The 18,805-nt window shown below is 32.6% G+C and overlaps 1 protein-coding gene across 2 annotated transcripts in view; it reads left to right on the top strand.

Annotated features, from left to right (window-relative positions):
• The first annotated feature begins 2,121 nt into the window (after positions 1-2,121).
• The window catches only part of LOC149412058 (uncharacterized), an 86,231-nt gene continuing 69,547 nt past the window's right edge, over positions 2,122-18,805 (top strand). Inside the window, exon 1 of one of the 2 annotated variants that reach the window (XM_089646449.1) lies at positions 2,122-2,253. In XM_089646449.1, coding sequence (XP_089502575.1) covers positions 2,154-2,253 — 100 coding nt within the window. In that variant the 5' untranslated portion in view covers positions 2,122-2,153. Of the gene's footprint in view, positions 2,254-13,636; positions 14,114-18,805 lie in introns of those variants that run through there. The other variant, XM_089646447.1, reaches the window with a different exon arrangement.

The raw sequence follows: 18,805 nt of genomic DNA on the forward strand, positions 1-18,805 counted from the left end.
TATTTTTACAAACAAGTCCCAACGAAATTGTAAAATTCATGCTCCTGAGGTGTCCAAAATGTGCTACATATTGCTTATTTTAGAAGTTGTCGTAAAAAATAAAATTTAGAAACTAGATAAAATTATTTTACAAATTGGTGTATTTGAAATTAACATTGAAATTTCTAAAAAACATTTTTTAACATTAAACTCACATATCATAGAAAGAGATAAAAAAAATAATGTTATAATATGGACGTTCCGGTCAGATCTGTCCTTCAAAGCGTGTAATGCAATATGATGTTTGTGGCTAGTAATGTCCTTCCGAGGCCTGAAAGGTTAAATTAATATATATACTGTTTTTACTGTTAGGTAGCTTCAGTCAGTACCTCGGCCAACGAGCCGTCTATAGACGACTTGAGAGAGAGCACGTGCTAAATGGGCTAAAACCAAAAGTCAAGTAGTGCGATTTTGCACGAATGACATTGCCATCAAATCTATGGTGAGGGAAAATCCCATGGCCATCTTAATTTAAATGATTAACTGCTTAACTTTTTAAATGATTTGAATGCAAAGTGGTACAAAGTGTACTATACTTTTATTTTTATATTAATTGCAATTATAACGGGGGGTATCATTAAATAATTTAAGAAGGTTTTGGTATTTTTCCGCCTCACCCCGCGGCTTCAAATTGTTCTCAAATAGCTCTCTTCGGGGCCCATTAGGTTCAGGCTAAATACGCCCAAATTACTGAAATAACAACTCGTTTCAACAAAGGCCTTATGCATCTCCATGCGATCGGAGGCAATATCGAGGAAGTTGTGGGGAGCACCCTATATCGCTTCCTTGATCATAAACTAACCCAAAATCGGGACTCCACGATATTAGTTCCAATATAAGATATTGATATAATTTCTTCATGTCTGCTGGTTCCAGTACTCTCATTACATCCATGTGATTCATAAATCAGCTCTTCATCCAATTCCTCCTTTTTTTTACATAATTGCACGCAAGAAAGCGCCGGAGCAATTCCTTTTTTTTTTAATTTTTAGTAATTGTTACCGCCATCTTGATCAACTAGCACGTTTCACACTGTGGCAGCGGCGGGTGTTTAGAAAAGACGCCAAACCTAAATAAAGTCCGATTTCAGGGAGAAAAATGGAATTATAATTTACATTTAAAATCTCCCCAGACGTGAATATAGTTCTTTCTTGGGGTAATTAAGTTGAAACGAAGTGTTATTTAACCAATTTGTAAGTGTAGTAAAGAAACTTCAATCAGAGAGTAACAACGCTATTGACTGTCCCGACTTACTGAAATTAATAAACTTCAAAGTACCACCCAGAGTAACAAGGCTTAACGACTTATTCCACATTAGCAGGACGCGTACAAATGCTGGTGTCAGGGATCCAATCAGAAGAATGTGCGAATCACTTAATCAGAATCAAAACCTCAAGGACTCTGACTTAGTTTTTGATACACGCACTACTTTTAGTAGAAAAATGAAGACTGTTTTCCTACAAAGTTCAAAGTAAACAACTTAGACATACTTCGTTTAAATATATATATTTTTTTAATTTCTGTTTAACATTTTTTATCTATTTATATATATATATATTATTGTTTTACCCTCTAAATTTTTTCAAAAATAATTTGTAAATTCTTATAAGGATATTGCGCATTTCTTTCATATCTCTATTTGTAAAATAATATTGTTATGTATATATTTTTCCCTTATTTATAAGTCAAAATATTTGTAAATGTTTTAAACTGCTGTTTAAGTAAATTCGTGAGAAATAGTTTGGATGCAGGTGAATTTTCTAGTTGATGTTTTGTATATTCTTGTCAATTGATATCTGTATCTGTTTTTTCTCCTAAATAATAAAAAAAAAATTTTAAAAATTTAAAAAAAAAAAAATTAAAAAAAGATGTATACCCACGAAAGGTATTTCTAGAGTTCTTTTAGCCCACATAATATAAAAACAAACAAAATTGTTTGATGAAACTGTTGCCTAATTTTTTCGATTCGCCTCTGAGCTTATCATTTATTGGCGACAATAGCTTGCGTACAATGCTGGAAATAGTTGGTGAAAAATATCAATAAGCATCTCTCATATTTTTCAAATTCTCTAACCTAAACAATACAAAAATTGTGACCAATCTGAGTGCCCAAGATGTCGATGGAACTGTACTACGTTGTTCTTACAATTGTGCTTTTATCATGTACGTGTTCGTGTTTGAGGTGTGCCTATCATTTGGGATATGGACTTGGCCGTGAGCAAATAACATTACTAATTATTGATTATCTATTGTATTCATCTTGTATGTATTTATTTTGTTTGATCATCGTTTTAGATTGAGTACTGTTATAATAGTGTCTCAAATTTGTTTAAAGCACTTTTCAATTGATAACACTTCAATTAGTTTTGGACTCAGCTTTGTCGTTATCAATGCAATATCTTACTGAATTTGTCAGTTATAATGATGCATGAATTAAAATGCCAACTACTTTTCACACAATCTTGCCGAACTTGTTGTTATAATACACTGATAAAGACACAGTTGTATCGAAAAGAAGTTGGTAAAAAGTGGTATATTTTGCACTAAAACTAAAACTGTTTCTAATCAAAATCTCATAGAAATTGTGAAAAGTTCAGATTGGTGGATTGTGTACATTATACATTGAGGGCGTTGCATTCCTTTAGATGGTTTTAAATTGCATCACCATAATAGTTGATATTCCTTGAAAACCAAAATGACGAAACATAAGTACTCGAGTGATTTATGCCAAATTTATAGAACCTACACATATGGGATAAACGGTGAAATCTAAGTGGATTCATTCATCTTTGGGGCTGCTGTGTGGAGGGTCTTTTTAAGAAAGGAGAGGTGGAAGCACTGAGAAGGAAAAGGATAAGAGGGCTGGGTAGGAATCTTGGTGTCAGTGTGACCAAGAGTAACCACTGCGGTGCAAGGCGATGTTTTGGTAATCCTGCTGGAGAAGTCATAAGGTCTCCTTCAGCCAGTCTCTACAGATCCAGCCTGCCACGCAGACCCGGACAAACCTCACCCCATGAACGCGGGCACTCCTGCTAAGTCACCTGCCTCCCAAATTGAAATACTAATATGGTAAACATATATATACAAGCTGTTAAGGAACTTACTTGACATACTTTAACCAGTGACTCATAAAATACAAACGAAATTTTGGTCTCCAGTGACTTTTTTTCTTTATTTTATTTTATTTTATTTTATTTTATTAGGAACATTAACAGGTTTATAACATAACATGCATAGAGAGAGAGAAAAAATAAGTAAAAGAATTAGGTTACAACCCAATAACCAATGTTCACATCACGCAATAAAGATAAAGAAGGTTAAAAAGCAATAAACGAACAAAGAAAACAAAGAAAGGTTAAAAACAAGAAATGTTAAAAACAAGGAAATAATAAGAGAAAACGTATATATATATATATATATATATATCCCGCTACATTTGTTGCGTCCGACCCCTAAAAACTCCATAGCATTGCAGCGTCCACCGACTTACAGCGTCCGATATACGGACGCTGCAATGTTTTGACCTCAAAATTGGCCAGAACGATGCTTACCCCATGTAGAATCGTATGGCAAAAATTTTTGTGGAAGCAAAAAATGTCTCAGAATGTCTGGAAACGAATATTGAACGTTTGAAATTTTGCCGACAGGTTCGCTACACGATGTATATATCGAGCAGTGTATGTTTTTATTCATTTCTACGATCTTGCCGCGTCCACGAAGTAATATAATTTTCGATACATAACGACGATCATGCTGCGTCTACGCATTACATCGTTAGTATTGCGTCCTCAAGACCGATTACGAGTAGATATTATTTTATATACATAACGACGGTCGTGCTGCGTCTACGCATTACGTCGATAGTACTGCGTCCCCGTAGCCGCTCATGAGAATATACTATTTTTAACTCATAATGACAATCATGATGCTTCCATGCATCACGTCGATAGTATTGCGTCCCAGTGAACGATCACGAGTAGATATTATTTTGAATATACAACGACGGTCATGCTGCATCCACGCATTACTTTGATAGTATTGCGTCCCCCTGGCCGATCACGTTGAAATATTATTATGAATACATAACGACGGTCTTGCTGCGTCTACGCATTACGTCGATAGTACTGCGTCCTCGTGGCCATTCGGAGTACATTGTTAAATATTATTTGAGCGTTTGGTTGAGTAAATCATCAGATTTGGCAAAATTTTGCTAATTTACAACGATGCCGCTTGATACTCAGAACTAAGAATCGTCTTGCGTGGTTTTATAATGCATAACGACGATTTTGCTGCGTCCACGCATTACTTCGATAGTACTGCGTCCCCATGGCCATTCACGAGTACATTTTTATAAATTATTTGAGCGCTTGGTTGAGTAAATCATCAGATTTGGCAACGTTGGGTTAATTTACAACGATGCCGCTTGACACTAAGAACTAAGAAGCATCCTGCGTAGTTTTTAATGCATAACGACGATCATGATGCGTTTACGCATTACGTTGGTAGTATTGCGTCCGTTGTTGTTTTTTTTTTAAAGAAAAAGCTTTTTTTTGGGAGCGAAACCCGGTCGGCACAAAGTATAAAAAATAAAAGTGGTGTTTACAAAGTTATTGTTTTATTTTAAATTAAATATTGTTGTCAATTAAACAAACAATTAATAAGTTCCCGAATATTATTTGAATATAAAATAAATCTTATAGAATAAAATAAAAACCTCAAGATATGAATTGAAATCTAGCAAGAATATCGTAACACAAATTGTGAGGATTATTATTAATATATTCATAGAATTATAACTATATATTTTATCGCACCTTCATAAATGCAATGAAAACTTTAACTTAAATGAAATCAACAAAAAATCAAAATATAGAAGAATACGTATGTGAAACATACAGCGAATGCACTAAAATCTAGAACAATATAATAAATCTACTAACAATCTTGCACTTAAACATAAGGAGTATAATTTGAAACATGGACGAACTTCTGGTATACCTATGTATTTAACATTATGTCCACAACCAGATTTTTTAATACTATCCGAGGCACACTCGCATACAATACATAAAAATATACCAAGTATTCCAAACTACAAACAATATGTCACAAATTATCACAAAAATAAAAGTAGTGGAATTGTAGTCTATGCTAAAGAAAAATTTACCTAATATCAATGTTAACGAAATACCAATATGTAACGCAAACTGTTTGTCAATTAATGAATCTAAATACTTAGCCAATTAATATAATCGCATGTATCGAATACATAGCTCGTTATACCCTTATAATCCAGTAGGTACCCAAGCGATTCCTTCAGAAACTTGATCAAGGTGCTTAGGCTGTGAACATCTTGGAATAATTATCGATAATAACATCAAATGGAAAAGTCAAATAAACTCCACAGTAGACAGAATGAGAAAACTCATCTTTATGTTTTTTAGACTTAGAAATACTGTATCATTAAAAATACTTAAAGGTATTTATTTTGCACTTGCACATTCTACACTACTACAATATGAAATCCGTGGTTTGCGGGGGGGGGGGGTGCGTATAAATCATACCTACGTCCACTTGTGACAATTCAAAAAATATTAATAAAAATCATATTTAAAAAAGCCATATAACTATCCAACAATAAATGTTTTCCAAGATTTCCCGGTTCCCCTTCTCACAAAAATTTATGACAAAAATACTCGTACATTAAGAACTTCAATTACATAAAGATTTATTTGATAAAAATAATATTCCATAATTAATTTTAAGCTAAATAATTATTTATATTGGAGGACTAACCGTACCACTAGTTCGAACTACAACAGCAAAACATCATTATTTATTTAACGGTATAAAATTATTCAATAAATTACTCCTGGATATATCTGAGGAAAATTATGACAGTTACAAAAAAAAACAATTTAAAATTCTCTAATACCACCTAATAAATTTTCTTATTGTTTTAAATTATTTATTTATTTATTTTATTTCAGGGAAATCAACAGTTTACAATGTGGTTCATTTATACACGTGTAATTTACCTAACTGAGAAACCAATTGCAGATTTCCGCAATATTCTATTCTATTATGTATGTAAAAATTTAAAAACTATACTTACAAGAACTAAAAAATATTAAATTTATCGAAGAAAGCAAACACTCAGTCGCTTGACATTATACAAAATGAAACAAATACTTTGTTTTAAACCACTTTATTTTTATTTATATTTCGTCGACCGGTTTGGATTGAACCCAAATATTGTATAAAATAAATATAAAGTGGTTTAAAACATAGTATTGTTTCATTTTGTAAAAAATATAACGTTATTCAAGAGGGAGATTATTATAACATGAGATTATTTTAACTGGAGATTATTATAACAGGAGATTATTAAAACAGAAGATTATTATAACGTAATACTACATAATATATGTCATTACATAATATAATAACATTTTATGCAGTTTGGTACACGTTTAATACATTTTTAATATAGTTTTTATATTTATTTTGGTTACATTGAAGATAGAATCAGAGAGAATGTTATCATACATATGTTGAACATATTCTTCTAAGACAAGCATTTTTATTTTACTAGATTACATGAGCGTGTGTGCCGTGTAGGTACTTTCAAATCAATTCTGCTTAATAAACTCCACATATTATGTTTCTGCTTATCATTCCTTGGTATTATTTATAACTAACCTGTTTTTATTACTTTTATTGTATTTTCTTGTAAGGCTATTAATAGTTTTTGTAATAATATTTGCAATATAAATATGTAAAAATATATTGTTGTCCTCTCCTAAGCACAAGCATCTTACTTATCAGAAAAGTGATTTAAATATTATTTAATATTATGTTGTAAATATTGTAACACTAAAGATGTTAAGAAATAAAAAATAAAAAAAATATTTTTATATTGAACTTAATGGTATTAATAAGTTTAACTCATTAATTAAAATATTGCAATTTGAGGTTGAACTAATTAAGTTAGATATAAAAACAGATATTATTATATTGAATACGTAACGACAGAAGTTCTACGTCGATGGTATTGTATCCTCGTGACCAATCACGAGTAGATATTATTTTGTATACATAACGACGGCCGTGCTGCGTCCACGCATTTCGTCGATAGTATTGCGTCCCCATGGCCGTTGGCAAATTTGTACATTTTTATGTATTGTAAGTTTTTTAGATTCTCACGGCCAAAAGCATTTTTGTTGTTTGTTTTTGTCACACATCTTCGGATCTACCGGATCTGCCCTGATGATGGACACTGCAACGCTGTCCGAAACGTCGGCTAAAGAAGGAGTTAGCGCAACACGGCATAACACCCCAAAAACAAACAACAAAAAATTTTTATGTATTGTTTGAGTTCTTGGTGAAGCAAAACCCCAGATTTGGCAACATTCAGTTCATTTACAACGTTGCCACTTAGCACTCAGAACTAAAAAGCGCCTTGCGCGGGTGGACATTTTTGTAAGATGGTTTACAGTGGACGGTAAATTGATATCCCGACCTAAAAATGTCCGACCGCCCTCTGCAATGGAGCGAACTGGCGCGTTATGAAATGATACATTTTTACTAAGGATATCGTTGTAAAAAAAATTGTCGCACGCCTGCGCCCAGTAGGTACGTTTGTATACAAGGTGCAACAAGATATTCATTAAAACTTCTCACTATCAATAGACAGTTTGTTGTCAGGTCTGGTGTGTTTCTGGATGTCAAAAAAATAAAACATAAATATATATACATATATTTTTTATATACCGCACAAGAGTCTCAACCGCTCCCGTCTGGAACAGCGAGACTGTGGCATCCCCAATCTGAGTACTAGGGTGAAGGTATTGGGGAGGGGAAGAAGATGAGGAAGAGAAATGTAGAAAAGTACCTGGCTATTTATATCTGGTCACCAAACACGGCAAAAGCTTGGAAATAACGTTTCCATTCGGAATGGTGGTCACACACCAGGGCGATACTGAGAGTATATTTCACTCTGGAACGTGCTGCAAACACACTTTATATTATGTTTAATGTATTAATTGTGAAATAACACAAACAAATAAAAAATTATTTGCGCACGCCGGGTTTGACCGTCAGATTACGGGCTTCGGATTGCGAGTCGAGAGTCTTATCTCTCAACCACAGATGCTGTAATTAATTAATTAATTCACTATGAACGTGAAAACTTCACAAGAAAAGTAAGAAATATTTTGTGTTGTTTATTTATTTGTTAATTTATTTATTACACCTAATAGACGTTTACATTCTAGTTTGATAGTTGAGTATCGCAGTTATTATAAATTCTTCAAAATTAAAACAATAGAGAAAACAAAATAGAATGAAAAAAAAAAATGTTACAACGAAAGCGTATAATAAAATAAGATACATTGGTAAAAATGATAAGAAGTCTCACATAAGTAGATATTCAAAATAAAGAAAAGATTGCAAAAATTATAGATGTCTTTTTGTCTCGATATATAAAAGAATTAAAATAAACAATATTTATATTGATTATTTTTAAGGTGAAATATATCTCCCATATCAGAATAAGTCATGTAATCCTAAGGGGTTTAATAATATAAGGGGCATAACAACGGCCTAAATTTACCTTTTGAAACTCTCAAAACAAATCCAAGAGTCTTAAGGGCCGTATATACGGAAGACGTAAAAATTAAATCGACCTTCAAAACGCCATGTAACAAACAAATAATATACACTCGGACGCAAGAATATATTATTCAGTATGGACGTGAAACCTTTATTAGAATAGTCAGCAATATACGGCAGACGTAACAATTAAATTAGAGTGAACGGACGTGAAACCTATATTAAAAGGAACCTTCAATATACAAAAAATATACACCCGGACGTGAGTATGTACGTGACGCTAGAAATGTATGAGAGTGTAATAAACATCAAAACCTGCATTATTATGAATATTAAAAAAATATGATATTAGCGATTATCGTGAGTAAAACATAGTGCAATATTCACAAAAACAATCTAAAAAAAAGAACTAGAAGTGCTGGACGCCCAAAGACGGATTTACGCACGGACGCAATAAATGTTGTGGGACCTATATATATATATATATATACACACGTATAAACACATACATATATATATACATACACATGCATATACACATATAAATCTTCTACAAAATCATAGAAAATCAGTAGGAATTGGACATCCAACGTAGATGTGAGGGGTTTGGCGGTTTCTCAACTGAGTGACCAGTATCGACAAGGAGAAGAATTTTGTTGAAAAACAACATTAATTTTTAAAAAAAATCAAAATATAATTTACAAAACGAAATAGATATTTTTTAGTGGTTCTTGATTTATTTATTAATCTTAAATTAGTTCACTTCGTCGTGTGTACAAATAATTTTAGAAACATATTTTTTGAAAAACATATTAGGTATATCACAAACAAAACATCAATATTTGAGGTTGAAATACTTCTAAATTGCTTTTTAAAATGAATCATATATTCAATACGGGTCAAACAGCTAAATATAGAGGTCAACTTTCGAATTTTGTTTTTGAGAATGTGTTTTATGAGGAAAGTGTTGCTTTAGCAATAAAGGAGGAACCACGCGCTTTGGAGCACTTGGCTTATAACTGGTTGGCGAGACATTTCTTAATTATTTACACTATTTCATAAAACCTACGTATGAAATCGATATTACGATTACTTGTTTGTAACACCGGCACCGCCCAACGACTAGTTAATCTAATCGTCAAAAGTAACCATGGGAACCTTCCGAGGAACTAATAAACCCTTTTATCAGTTATTGATCACGTATCTAATGAACAGGCTTTATCGGGAATGGTCGACATCGAAAGTTAAGTAGATATTTAACCTTTGCAACGCCGACGTGCTCCTGAGACCCGAAATACTCGTACCTCCGTCGCACAGTGGATGGAATGAAACAAAAACTAGAATTAATTGTTTGTCGAGTATGTAGTAGTGCAACAATATTTTTGGTATATATTTATGTATAGTCAATATTCTTACTGAAAATAATAAATATTTATAAATTTTAGTAAAATTAATTTCAAATTATATCTATGTACACAAAAACACGGGAAAGAAGTAGTTTCAAACAATTTTTAACCTAAAAATGGTAGAAAATCTATGTGTTATAGGCGTTTTCGTTGTCATCAGAGTCTAATCATCACTCTGTGACTACCACAACCATCACAACCCCTCAATGCCTAAAATAATTCTTCACAAATAGGTCTTTCTAAAAATAGCAAAAATGCTTAAGGAAGGAAAAAAGATGACGAAAACTTATAGATAACTCAACAAAAGGTGAGACATCATTCTATAATACGTATATATTATTTTCGTTTCTAAACGCTTATTGAAATATGCATTTGAAACGTGACAAAATTATTGGTTCATCAAATATTAGCTGAAATCTCACACACGTACGATAATTACAAATAATTTTATAAATGGAATAAAAAATATCTCAAGGAGCGTCATCCATGACAATTTTTTGTAAATTTATCCAAACGTCATTTAGGACACAACCGTCTTTGCTCACGCGGCATAAATAAACCACTCACTAGATCGATATCTTCGGGCGTTTTGTATGAAAAAAAGATTGTAAACAACTTAATCACAGACATACAAGCCCTACGGAGCGATAATAGACAAAGTAGAAAAACTAAGGGCCATTTTAAAAAAAGGTGCGCCCATAGACATAATAATTCCACTCAGTCTATTCCATTCATTCTATAGCTCAAAAAACTATTTTAAAAATAAAATCGAAGAATCAGAAAAAAATGTCGAAATGCTCCCTGAGGTCCTGAGGACAAGGTTCCGTCTGACAAAACATTGTCCAGGGAAAATGAAACAGTATCGTTATTTTCAGCTCATTTTCTAAAGGCGAATTTTTGTCATGGAAACTTGTTAAGCTGAGACGAAAAAACCCAAAAATTACGTGAAAGTTGAATTTCTTTATAAAGGGACCAAGGAATTTGAATAAATTAATGAAACATAAAGAACACAGATGATAAATTGTGCTTATTTACGACAGTCGAATGCTGATTTTTTTCTGCTTAGGAAAATAAAGAAGAAAAAAAATTAATGGTTACATATGTTTAAATAATTTAACCAAAATAATAAGATAAAACAGGATATTCATTAATCAATAAAATAAATAAGGTAGCTCGATGTAGTCAAGAAAGCGTTCGCAATGAGCACTTTTTAACGAGTCAATTAACGTCTTTTGCTTTTGATTGCGAAATAAGCCACAAACTGACGCGTAATTTACGTCGGAATGAACAATATTATCGTAAAATCTTTAAAAATTCACTTCGAACTTGAACTTACGTAGGTAGTACATTAGGTAGCTTTGAATGTATGTTTGTATAGCCGCTACATTACAATGTGACATTATATTTTTACCACGAAGAACATTATCAAGCAACATTTGAAACGAGATGATATTACATTCCGTAACGGTTTACGATCATAATTATGGTGTTTGACAACTGTCACGGGTTTCAAGTCCAGACTGAAGTTATATGCCCATAGGAACTAACTGAATAATGCTTTCACGAACATCCAGTTTACGGCACATTTCGCGACATTGCCAAGCAGCTGTCATGCGCTTTTTGGATATTTAAATGAACACGTAAAAGAGAGAAGTTTTTTTTTAATCTTAAAATTTTGAAAATCACTCAATTCAGGCTATTTCTTAATTTCGTCCATAGTGCGTCGTCCACTAAATTTCGCGCGACTTACCGTGCTCAAACTGATTATGAACTACTGACTGAATTATTTTCGTAAGAAAATGATGTTTTCGTTTCTTGTAATGTCTTATCAGATAATGTGTTTATACATTTATTAAAATTATTTTATAATCTACCGTAAGTAGTTTCTCCAGAACAGCTATTTATATCCAGATCAATGTTTTTTGACTCTATCATGTAATAAAAATATATTTTAAAGAAATTCTTGCAATTTTTTTTATAAATTTCTGTAAAGCTAAATAAGTGTTTGTCATAATAAATAGATACATAAAACACTGAAGTAAGCACACAACAAACTACACAAACTGACGCAATAGTAACTTTGTTTTTATTTTAACGTGGCTGCTCTTTACAAAACTAGAAACAATAACTCTTAACTCATTTTCTATTCTGTTTCCAATCGAATAAAATTTATTTTAGTAAGCTGCGAACATTTATTACAATTTTCTCTTACCCACATACTCCCTTCAACCTCACAACATACCCCTTTTGGGGACGCCATAATTCCACTGGTTCCGGCAGTTGGGAGCACCTGGAAGTCTTTTTAGGTTTTTGCATAAAAATCAATTTAAAGTCGTTTGAGGCAGATTGTAGATATTCTTCAATATAATTTATCCAAACCACAGAGACTTCGAGCATTCATTACAAAAAAAAAAAAAATATATATATATATATAAAGGGTGAATATATATATATATATAAAGGGTGGGGCAAATGTATCACCCGATGTTCTTTTGCTGTATTTTTTATGATAAACTTTGGTTCTGCTTGTTATTCCGCGTTATTGCTTAGTAAACCGATTGTCATGTCTTATCGATTTGTATTCTGCGTTTTTTTACTTCACAAATGTCAAAACCGAATTGACATTTGGTGCCAAATCGAGATCAAATTTATGTGCAAAATCGGTTTTACCTCTTACGTTTTATGCACCGATTTTTTTTTTCTCCTTTACTTGACTACCACTGTGATAAATGATAAGAACTTTAGTGAAAATAAATCATTCACTGATCAGCCTTGAATTATTTATACTTGTTTCCACATACCTCGCAAACCATGATTGAGGCAATAGCTACCGTTTTATTGTGACAACTCCAACACGGAATCAAAATTATATACTTCCGTTCGCCCTGTGCAGAATTTGTTTAATGAATATAAACATGTTTTTGATTTATGTATTTAACATATTAATCACTAAATATAAACAAGTCTTAATCTAATTAAATAAACTTATCTATTGTATTCCCAATCTACTATGCTTCCATCTGGCATGGTGTTATGCTCATTTAGATGTTTTGTGTTTTAAAATAATAAACATATAAAAGTCCAGCCAGGCGTGAAATTCAAAATAATGTAAGATCTCACGGCTAGAGACAACAGGATAAAAAATTTTCGTGTTGATAGTCATCCGTAATTATTATATTTTGCATGATCGATAACTGGGCCTTTCATACTAATGGTTTTGGCTAAACACATTAGCGCGCGTAATTAAAAAGCAAACTAATGGATGAGAGATATATTTCTAAAACTCATAAACTAGTACAGATTCGAGAATATAGAACATAACAAAATATTCGACTCACAACAACATAAGAATGCTATTGTCTTTTCTCAACAGACATGAATCATTGCTGAGATTTTTATCAAGGTGTTCATAATTCTTATCACAAGAAGACAAATTTGTTTGATTAGTTCTTGACAGTTATGTCTTTTGATTTAACGAATGACGGATGATTTTGTTATGATTATTTATATAAATAACTTATTCTAAAATGTGCACGTTGTTCAACTGCGAGCTGATATTACTACGAGTATTACGTATTCGTGTTTCATCATGTTTCAGTGAATTTAAATTGTGTTTCGGCAAATATAACCCTAGTTTTATCAGTTTCGCGAACTTAAACTTTGAAGTTCACCATTGCCACAAATTAATATATTTTGCGTCATTATTTTCGTGAATCTTAACATAAAAAACCATTTGTTTCGTGAAGATAATTCGATTAGTAAATTTCGTCAACCCACCTCTTGAAAACCACTTATTTCAAGAACTTTGTATTAAAAAGTCATGGGAGTCGTGACAGAATTTAGCGATTTCATAACCTCAGTGACCAAATTGAAGTGGTAGAAATGTGGAACTTTTAAAATTTATGCATAATTTTGTGAGTGTTGCAGTTTTATAAAATAAAAAATGGACGTCGCAGGGGAAATATTAATTGTCAGCGTGGCTTTTTTCGTAATTTCCCTCGGTTTTCTTTTAATTTGCTGCAAGTGTCTCTATGGAATAATGGATTATATGAACAGTGAGTAATTTTTCATATTTTAATTTATTTGTATCAAAGTACATAACTGGGTAGATTTTGTTACCGGAGTCCACTTGTGACATGAAATATTTATAATTAGTTTTCACAACAAATCGATGAAACGATTTATTTTCTAACAGAAATATTGTTTAATTAATATTGATCACACAATGCCTCATCTTGATTTTTCGGTTGCGTTTAATTTTTTAGCTTTATCGTTCATGATAACGATGATGTAATGAACATTCCTGGCAGAAAAGGTCATTCGTAATACCTGCAAGACGTTGTCTTGTCCTTAAATTCCTGGCAGAAAAGGTCATTCGTAATAGCTGCAAGAAGTTGTCTTGTCCTTAAATTCCTGGCAGAAAAGGTCATTCGTAATACCTGCAAGAAGTTGTCTTGTCCTTAAATTCCTGGCAGAAAAGGTCATTCGTAATACCTGCAAGAAGTTGTCTTGTCCTTAAATTCCTGGCAGAAAAGGTCATTCGTAATACCTGCAAGAAGTTGTCTTGTCCTTAAATTCCTGGCAGAAAATACTGTAAAATTTAAAAAAACGATGTTCAATTTTGAAGTTTTGATTTGAAATAGATTGAATTTCTGTTTGTTTTAAAACCAAAATAAATATCTTTAGAACCTTTTTTTAATATTAAGGCTTCTGAATTTTGTTCTCAGATCAAATTTGCGCCCTCTTGCGAGAAAATGCTCAAGGTTTGAGCAAAACGTTCAATAACACCACCTATTTACGCGATATAATAATCATTTCTACACTATTTGGTAGGTATCCACATCAGGCCCGAAGGAATATATTTAGTAAGCGGAAGCTACAAGCCAAAAATGTGTTTATTCTTCGTATACCTTATATCTTAGGTAATAGGCATTAAAATCGGTTGACAAACGGAGTCTAGAAATCAGAGTATCGATTTCAAATAAAAAACTGTTTTTTATTTATTTTGTAAATAATTTTATAAGAAAGCAAAAAAATTAGTGAAGTGCAACTGTCACAGATAATTTTAGCTTTAATACTGTATTTTTTAAAAGTTGTTTCCTTTATGCGTTCATACATTTCTATTGAAAAATCATAATGTACACCAATTCGTTATAAAGATTAATCAAAATAGTGATTTGGCACTAAGCTTCGCTTTAATGGAATTTTAAAACCCCTATATGTTTAATGAATGACCCTAATACTATAAGAGAAAAATCACAACATTTTATTAATCTGCGATGAGATCTTTTTGTAGCGCGGTTTGCCTTAAATTTACATAAACTTCTTTTAACATTTAAGGCGACATAAAACATAGCGGGGGTTTGCTCGACGCTCACATTTTAATTATTTCTGATCCTTACGGATGTAAGTTATTTATATTTAAGATTAATAACAACATGACCTTTCTATTAAAATATTTTATGAAAACGGTTTAAACATTTTATAAAACGATTTTCTCCTGTAAGATTTGCGGTAAGCACCAAATTTTATTTTTCTAGAAGATGAATTACCACCAGCATGATGAATTACTACCAGCCTCAGAACATACTTTGTCTAGTGAGGAGGGTAAGGAGAAAAATTATGTATGTACATAACTAATAATAAATAAACGCCCGGGTTGCTGGCACTGAAATTGAATTAGTAACTTCCCGGAGGATACCTCTAGAAACATTTGAGATTTTAGTAATACATTCATCAGAAATAATTAAATATGGAATATCGATTTTCAAGGCCATCTAGAGCAAAGTCGACCGTAGGTCCGTCCATTGCGCCGGTCCGCACGCCGTTATTGTTTTTACAGGACTTCGTCACATATGTCGTTAAGATTGCCACTTTGTTTTAGAGATTTGCTTGGGCAAATTCAACCGCAAGTCTGTCCAATACACCAGAACTGCGCGTCGCATATTCTTGTGCACGTGTGCTTCACTTACGTCGTTAATAATCTGGCTTTATTTTGGGGTATTGTCTCTTCTCAGTAACTATAGCTTCTCACATAGCTCAATTCAAGTATCTTATATCAGTATTATTTATGGTGGCACGTGTTGGTTTATTATTTCTCGTTCTTGCAATATTTATGGTGGCACGTGTTGGTTTATTATTTCTCGCTCTTGCAACTTCTAGTTCAAAACTCAAACTCAAAATAACCCCACGCATCGATTTCTTGATTTCACACTTATTTAATAAAAAATTTCCGACATAAGAAAAGATTTATCGTGTCTTGTGTTTGGTGAACAAAAAACCATTTAAGGCGATGCACTACGTCGTGTAATATTTTAAATCGAGCCGCTATCAATGACACCCCTTACGTAGATGGCGATAAGGTTTAAATTCCCGCTTAACACCATCCGCCTGTTTTGATTTATGCAAGAAGGAAACATGACCAAAAAGTGCCTTTTATTTTATTTTGTGTATGTTCATTTTATAACTTACTAATTTGCCACATTATACAATAAAATCATAACCGAAAATGGCTTCGTAAGTAGGAGATTTTGAACTTTAAAGCAGTTTTCATAGGTCTTATACATTATTTTTTTCTGGGCTTATAAAAAAACTAATCTAAAAAATACTCGATTGTTTCAAAGGCCAAAATGTATTCTACTCGCAGTATTTAATTTAAGCATCTGAAACATTTTTAGGCGACCAAATTTTTAAACCAAAAAAACATGATTTTGCATTACTACGTTGTGCATCGCCTTAAATACATCATGTCACCGACTCTTTGTGATATTATAATTTGGGGAGAAAAACTATATATTATTTTTTCATCTATCTATTCGTCGTGTTTAAATTATTATATAGAAAAAGTGTGATAAAAAGCTTCGATTCCTCACGTAAAATAAAAAAAAAATGTCCGGATTGAGAGTTTCAAGAAATCAGATGTACACAGCGACTTCCCTATTGTTTTGAAGGTAAAGTGTGCAAAATTTCATAAATGTCGGATTGATCAGATTTGTATAAAAATATCCTGCCTGGTGTCCGCCATCATATAGATAGAAGAGTGTTTATGGTGAGCAGCTCCGTGGATTTGATTTTTACACAAAACTACAATTTTAATTTGATATTAATGAAATTTTGCACACAAGACTTTCGAAACAAGATAAAGGTCTAATAAATTTCTAAAAAAACACCTTCATCCCCTATTCCCACCGGAGTTTACACACTATTGATGAGATTTTGCACCTATATGTAAATATAATTCGGTGGTGTTTTGAGGCAAAGCTGAAAAGAGCCTTTATTAATATGTTATTTATTTATTTATTTATATATAATTTGTACATTTATTTACAACAATTACAGGTAATAAAGCCTAAGACGTTATAATTGTACCATTTATGCAGTGTATATGCAATGCCAAAAATCTCGCAAATGCGCTATAGGACACAAAAAATAAATCTAATTTTTTATCTACCGCATTCAAAAAGCACGTAGCTCTCCCCACAGGTGAGTTCATTAATAAATTAGTGCGGCTTGCTCTACTATATAGAAGATTGTGATGACGTCCTCGAGAGTGAGACTCTGGTACAAAAAAATTTAATTGGGCCAGTATCTCATTATTAGATAAGTGACCGTTTATTAGTTGGAAAAAATATTTAAGCAAAGCAATACCTCTACGTGTCTCTAGGGAGTGGTAATTGGTCATGCCTAATATATAAATCGATAGGTAAAGCCAAGGGTAACGTCCATAGAGCCGCGAGAATAAAAACCTTTTTATGGACTCTTTCAATGCGTAAAGTGTATGTTAATTCATGTGGAGCCCAGATGATCGAGTTTGATTCAAGTACACTTAGGACTAGTGTGTTATATAATAACGTCAGTGTTTTTGTGTTACGAAACGGATATGAGTTTCTAATTACGAAGCCGAGAAGCTTGTATCCTCTGCTTATTAAATCATCGATGTGTTGGTGAAAAGTTAGTTTGCTGTCGTAAATAACTCCTAGATCTTTGATTTGGTTTAGGTGTTGGAGAATAATTTCATTGATTGTATATTCAAATACATGCGGTTTCTTTGATCTTGTATACGAGACAATATTGCACTTGGGTGTACTGAAGTTCAAGCCATTTATTTTGGCCCAGTTTGAGACGCAGTCAATGTCACGTTGAAGGAGAATACAGTCAAGATGGTTTTTTATTGTGCGATATAGTTTCAAGTCATCTGCAAATAGTAAATACAGCGAATGTGTGATGACTGAACCAATATCGTTGATAAAAATCAGAAACAGAAGTGGTCCAAGGATAGACCCCTGAGGAACTCCAGAAAAAACTATGAATTCCAAAGAACTGGAACCCTTATAATAAACAAACTGTCTACGATTTCGAAAATATGAAGCAAAAAAACAGAGTAGTCTTTTGGAAAAACCAAATGAAGCTAGCTTATTTAGAAGAATGTCGATGTCAACCTTGTCGAATGCTTTTTCCAGGTCGAAATAAGCAACATCCACCTGTCCCCGATTGTCGAGAGTTTGTGATAAGAAATCTGAGATGCATAAGAGGTTTGATGTTACTGACATCTGGGGTCTAAAACCATATTGACGGTCATCAAGAATTGGATTAACGTGATTAAGTATATATTTATGTAGAATTTTCTCGAATATTTTCATGATGGAACATAGAACGGCAACTGGTCGATAATTCCGGATATCGCGTTTGTCTCCCTTCTTGTAGATAGGGGTTATTTTAGTTAATCTCCAGATGTCTGGGAGAATCCC

Source organism: Hesperophylax consimilis, chromosome 24, assembly GCF_061612785.1.
Source record: "Hesperophylax consimilis isolate HC1 chromosome 24, BYU_Hcon_1.0, whole genome shotgun sequence".
Taxonomy (NCBI): domain Eukaryota; kingdom Metazoa; phylum Arthropoda; class Insecta; order Trichoptera; family Limnephilidae; genus Hesperophylax; species Hesperophylax consimilis.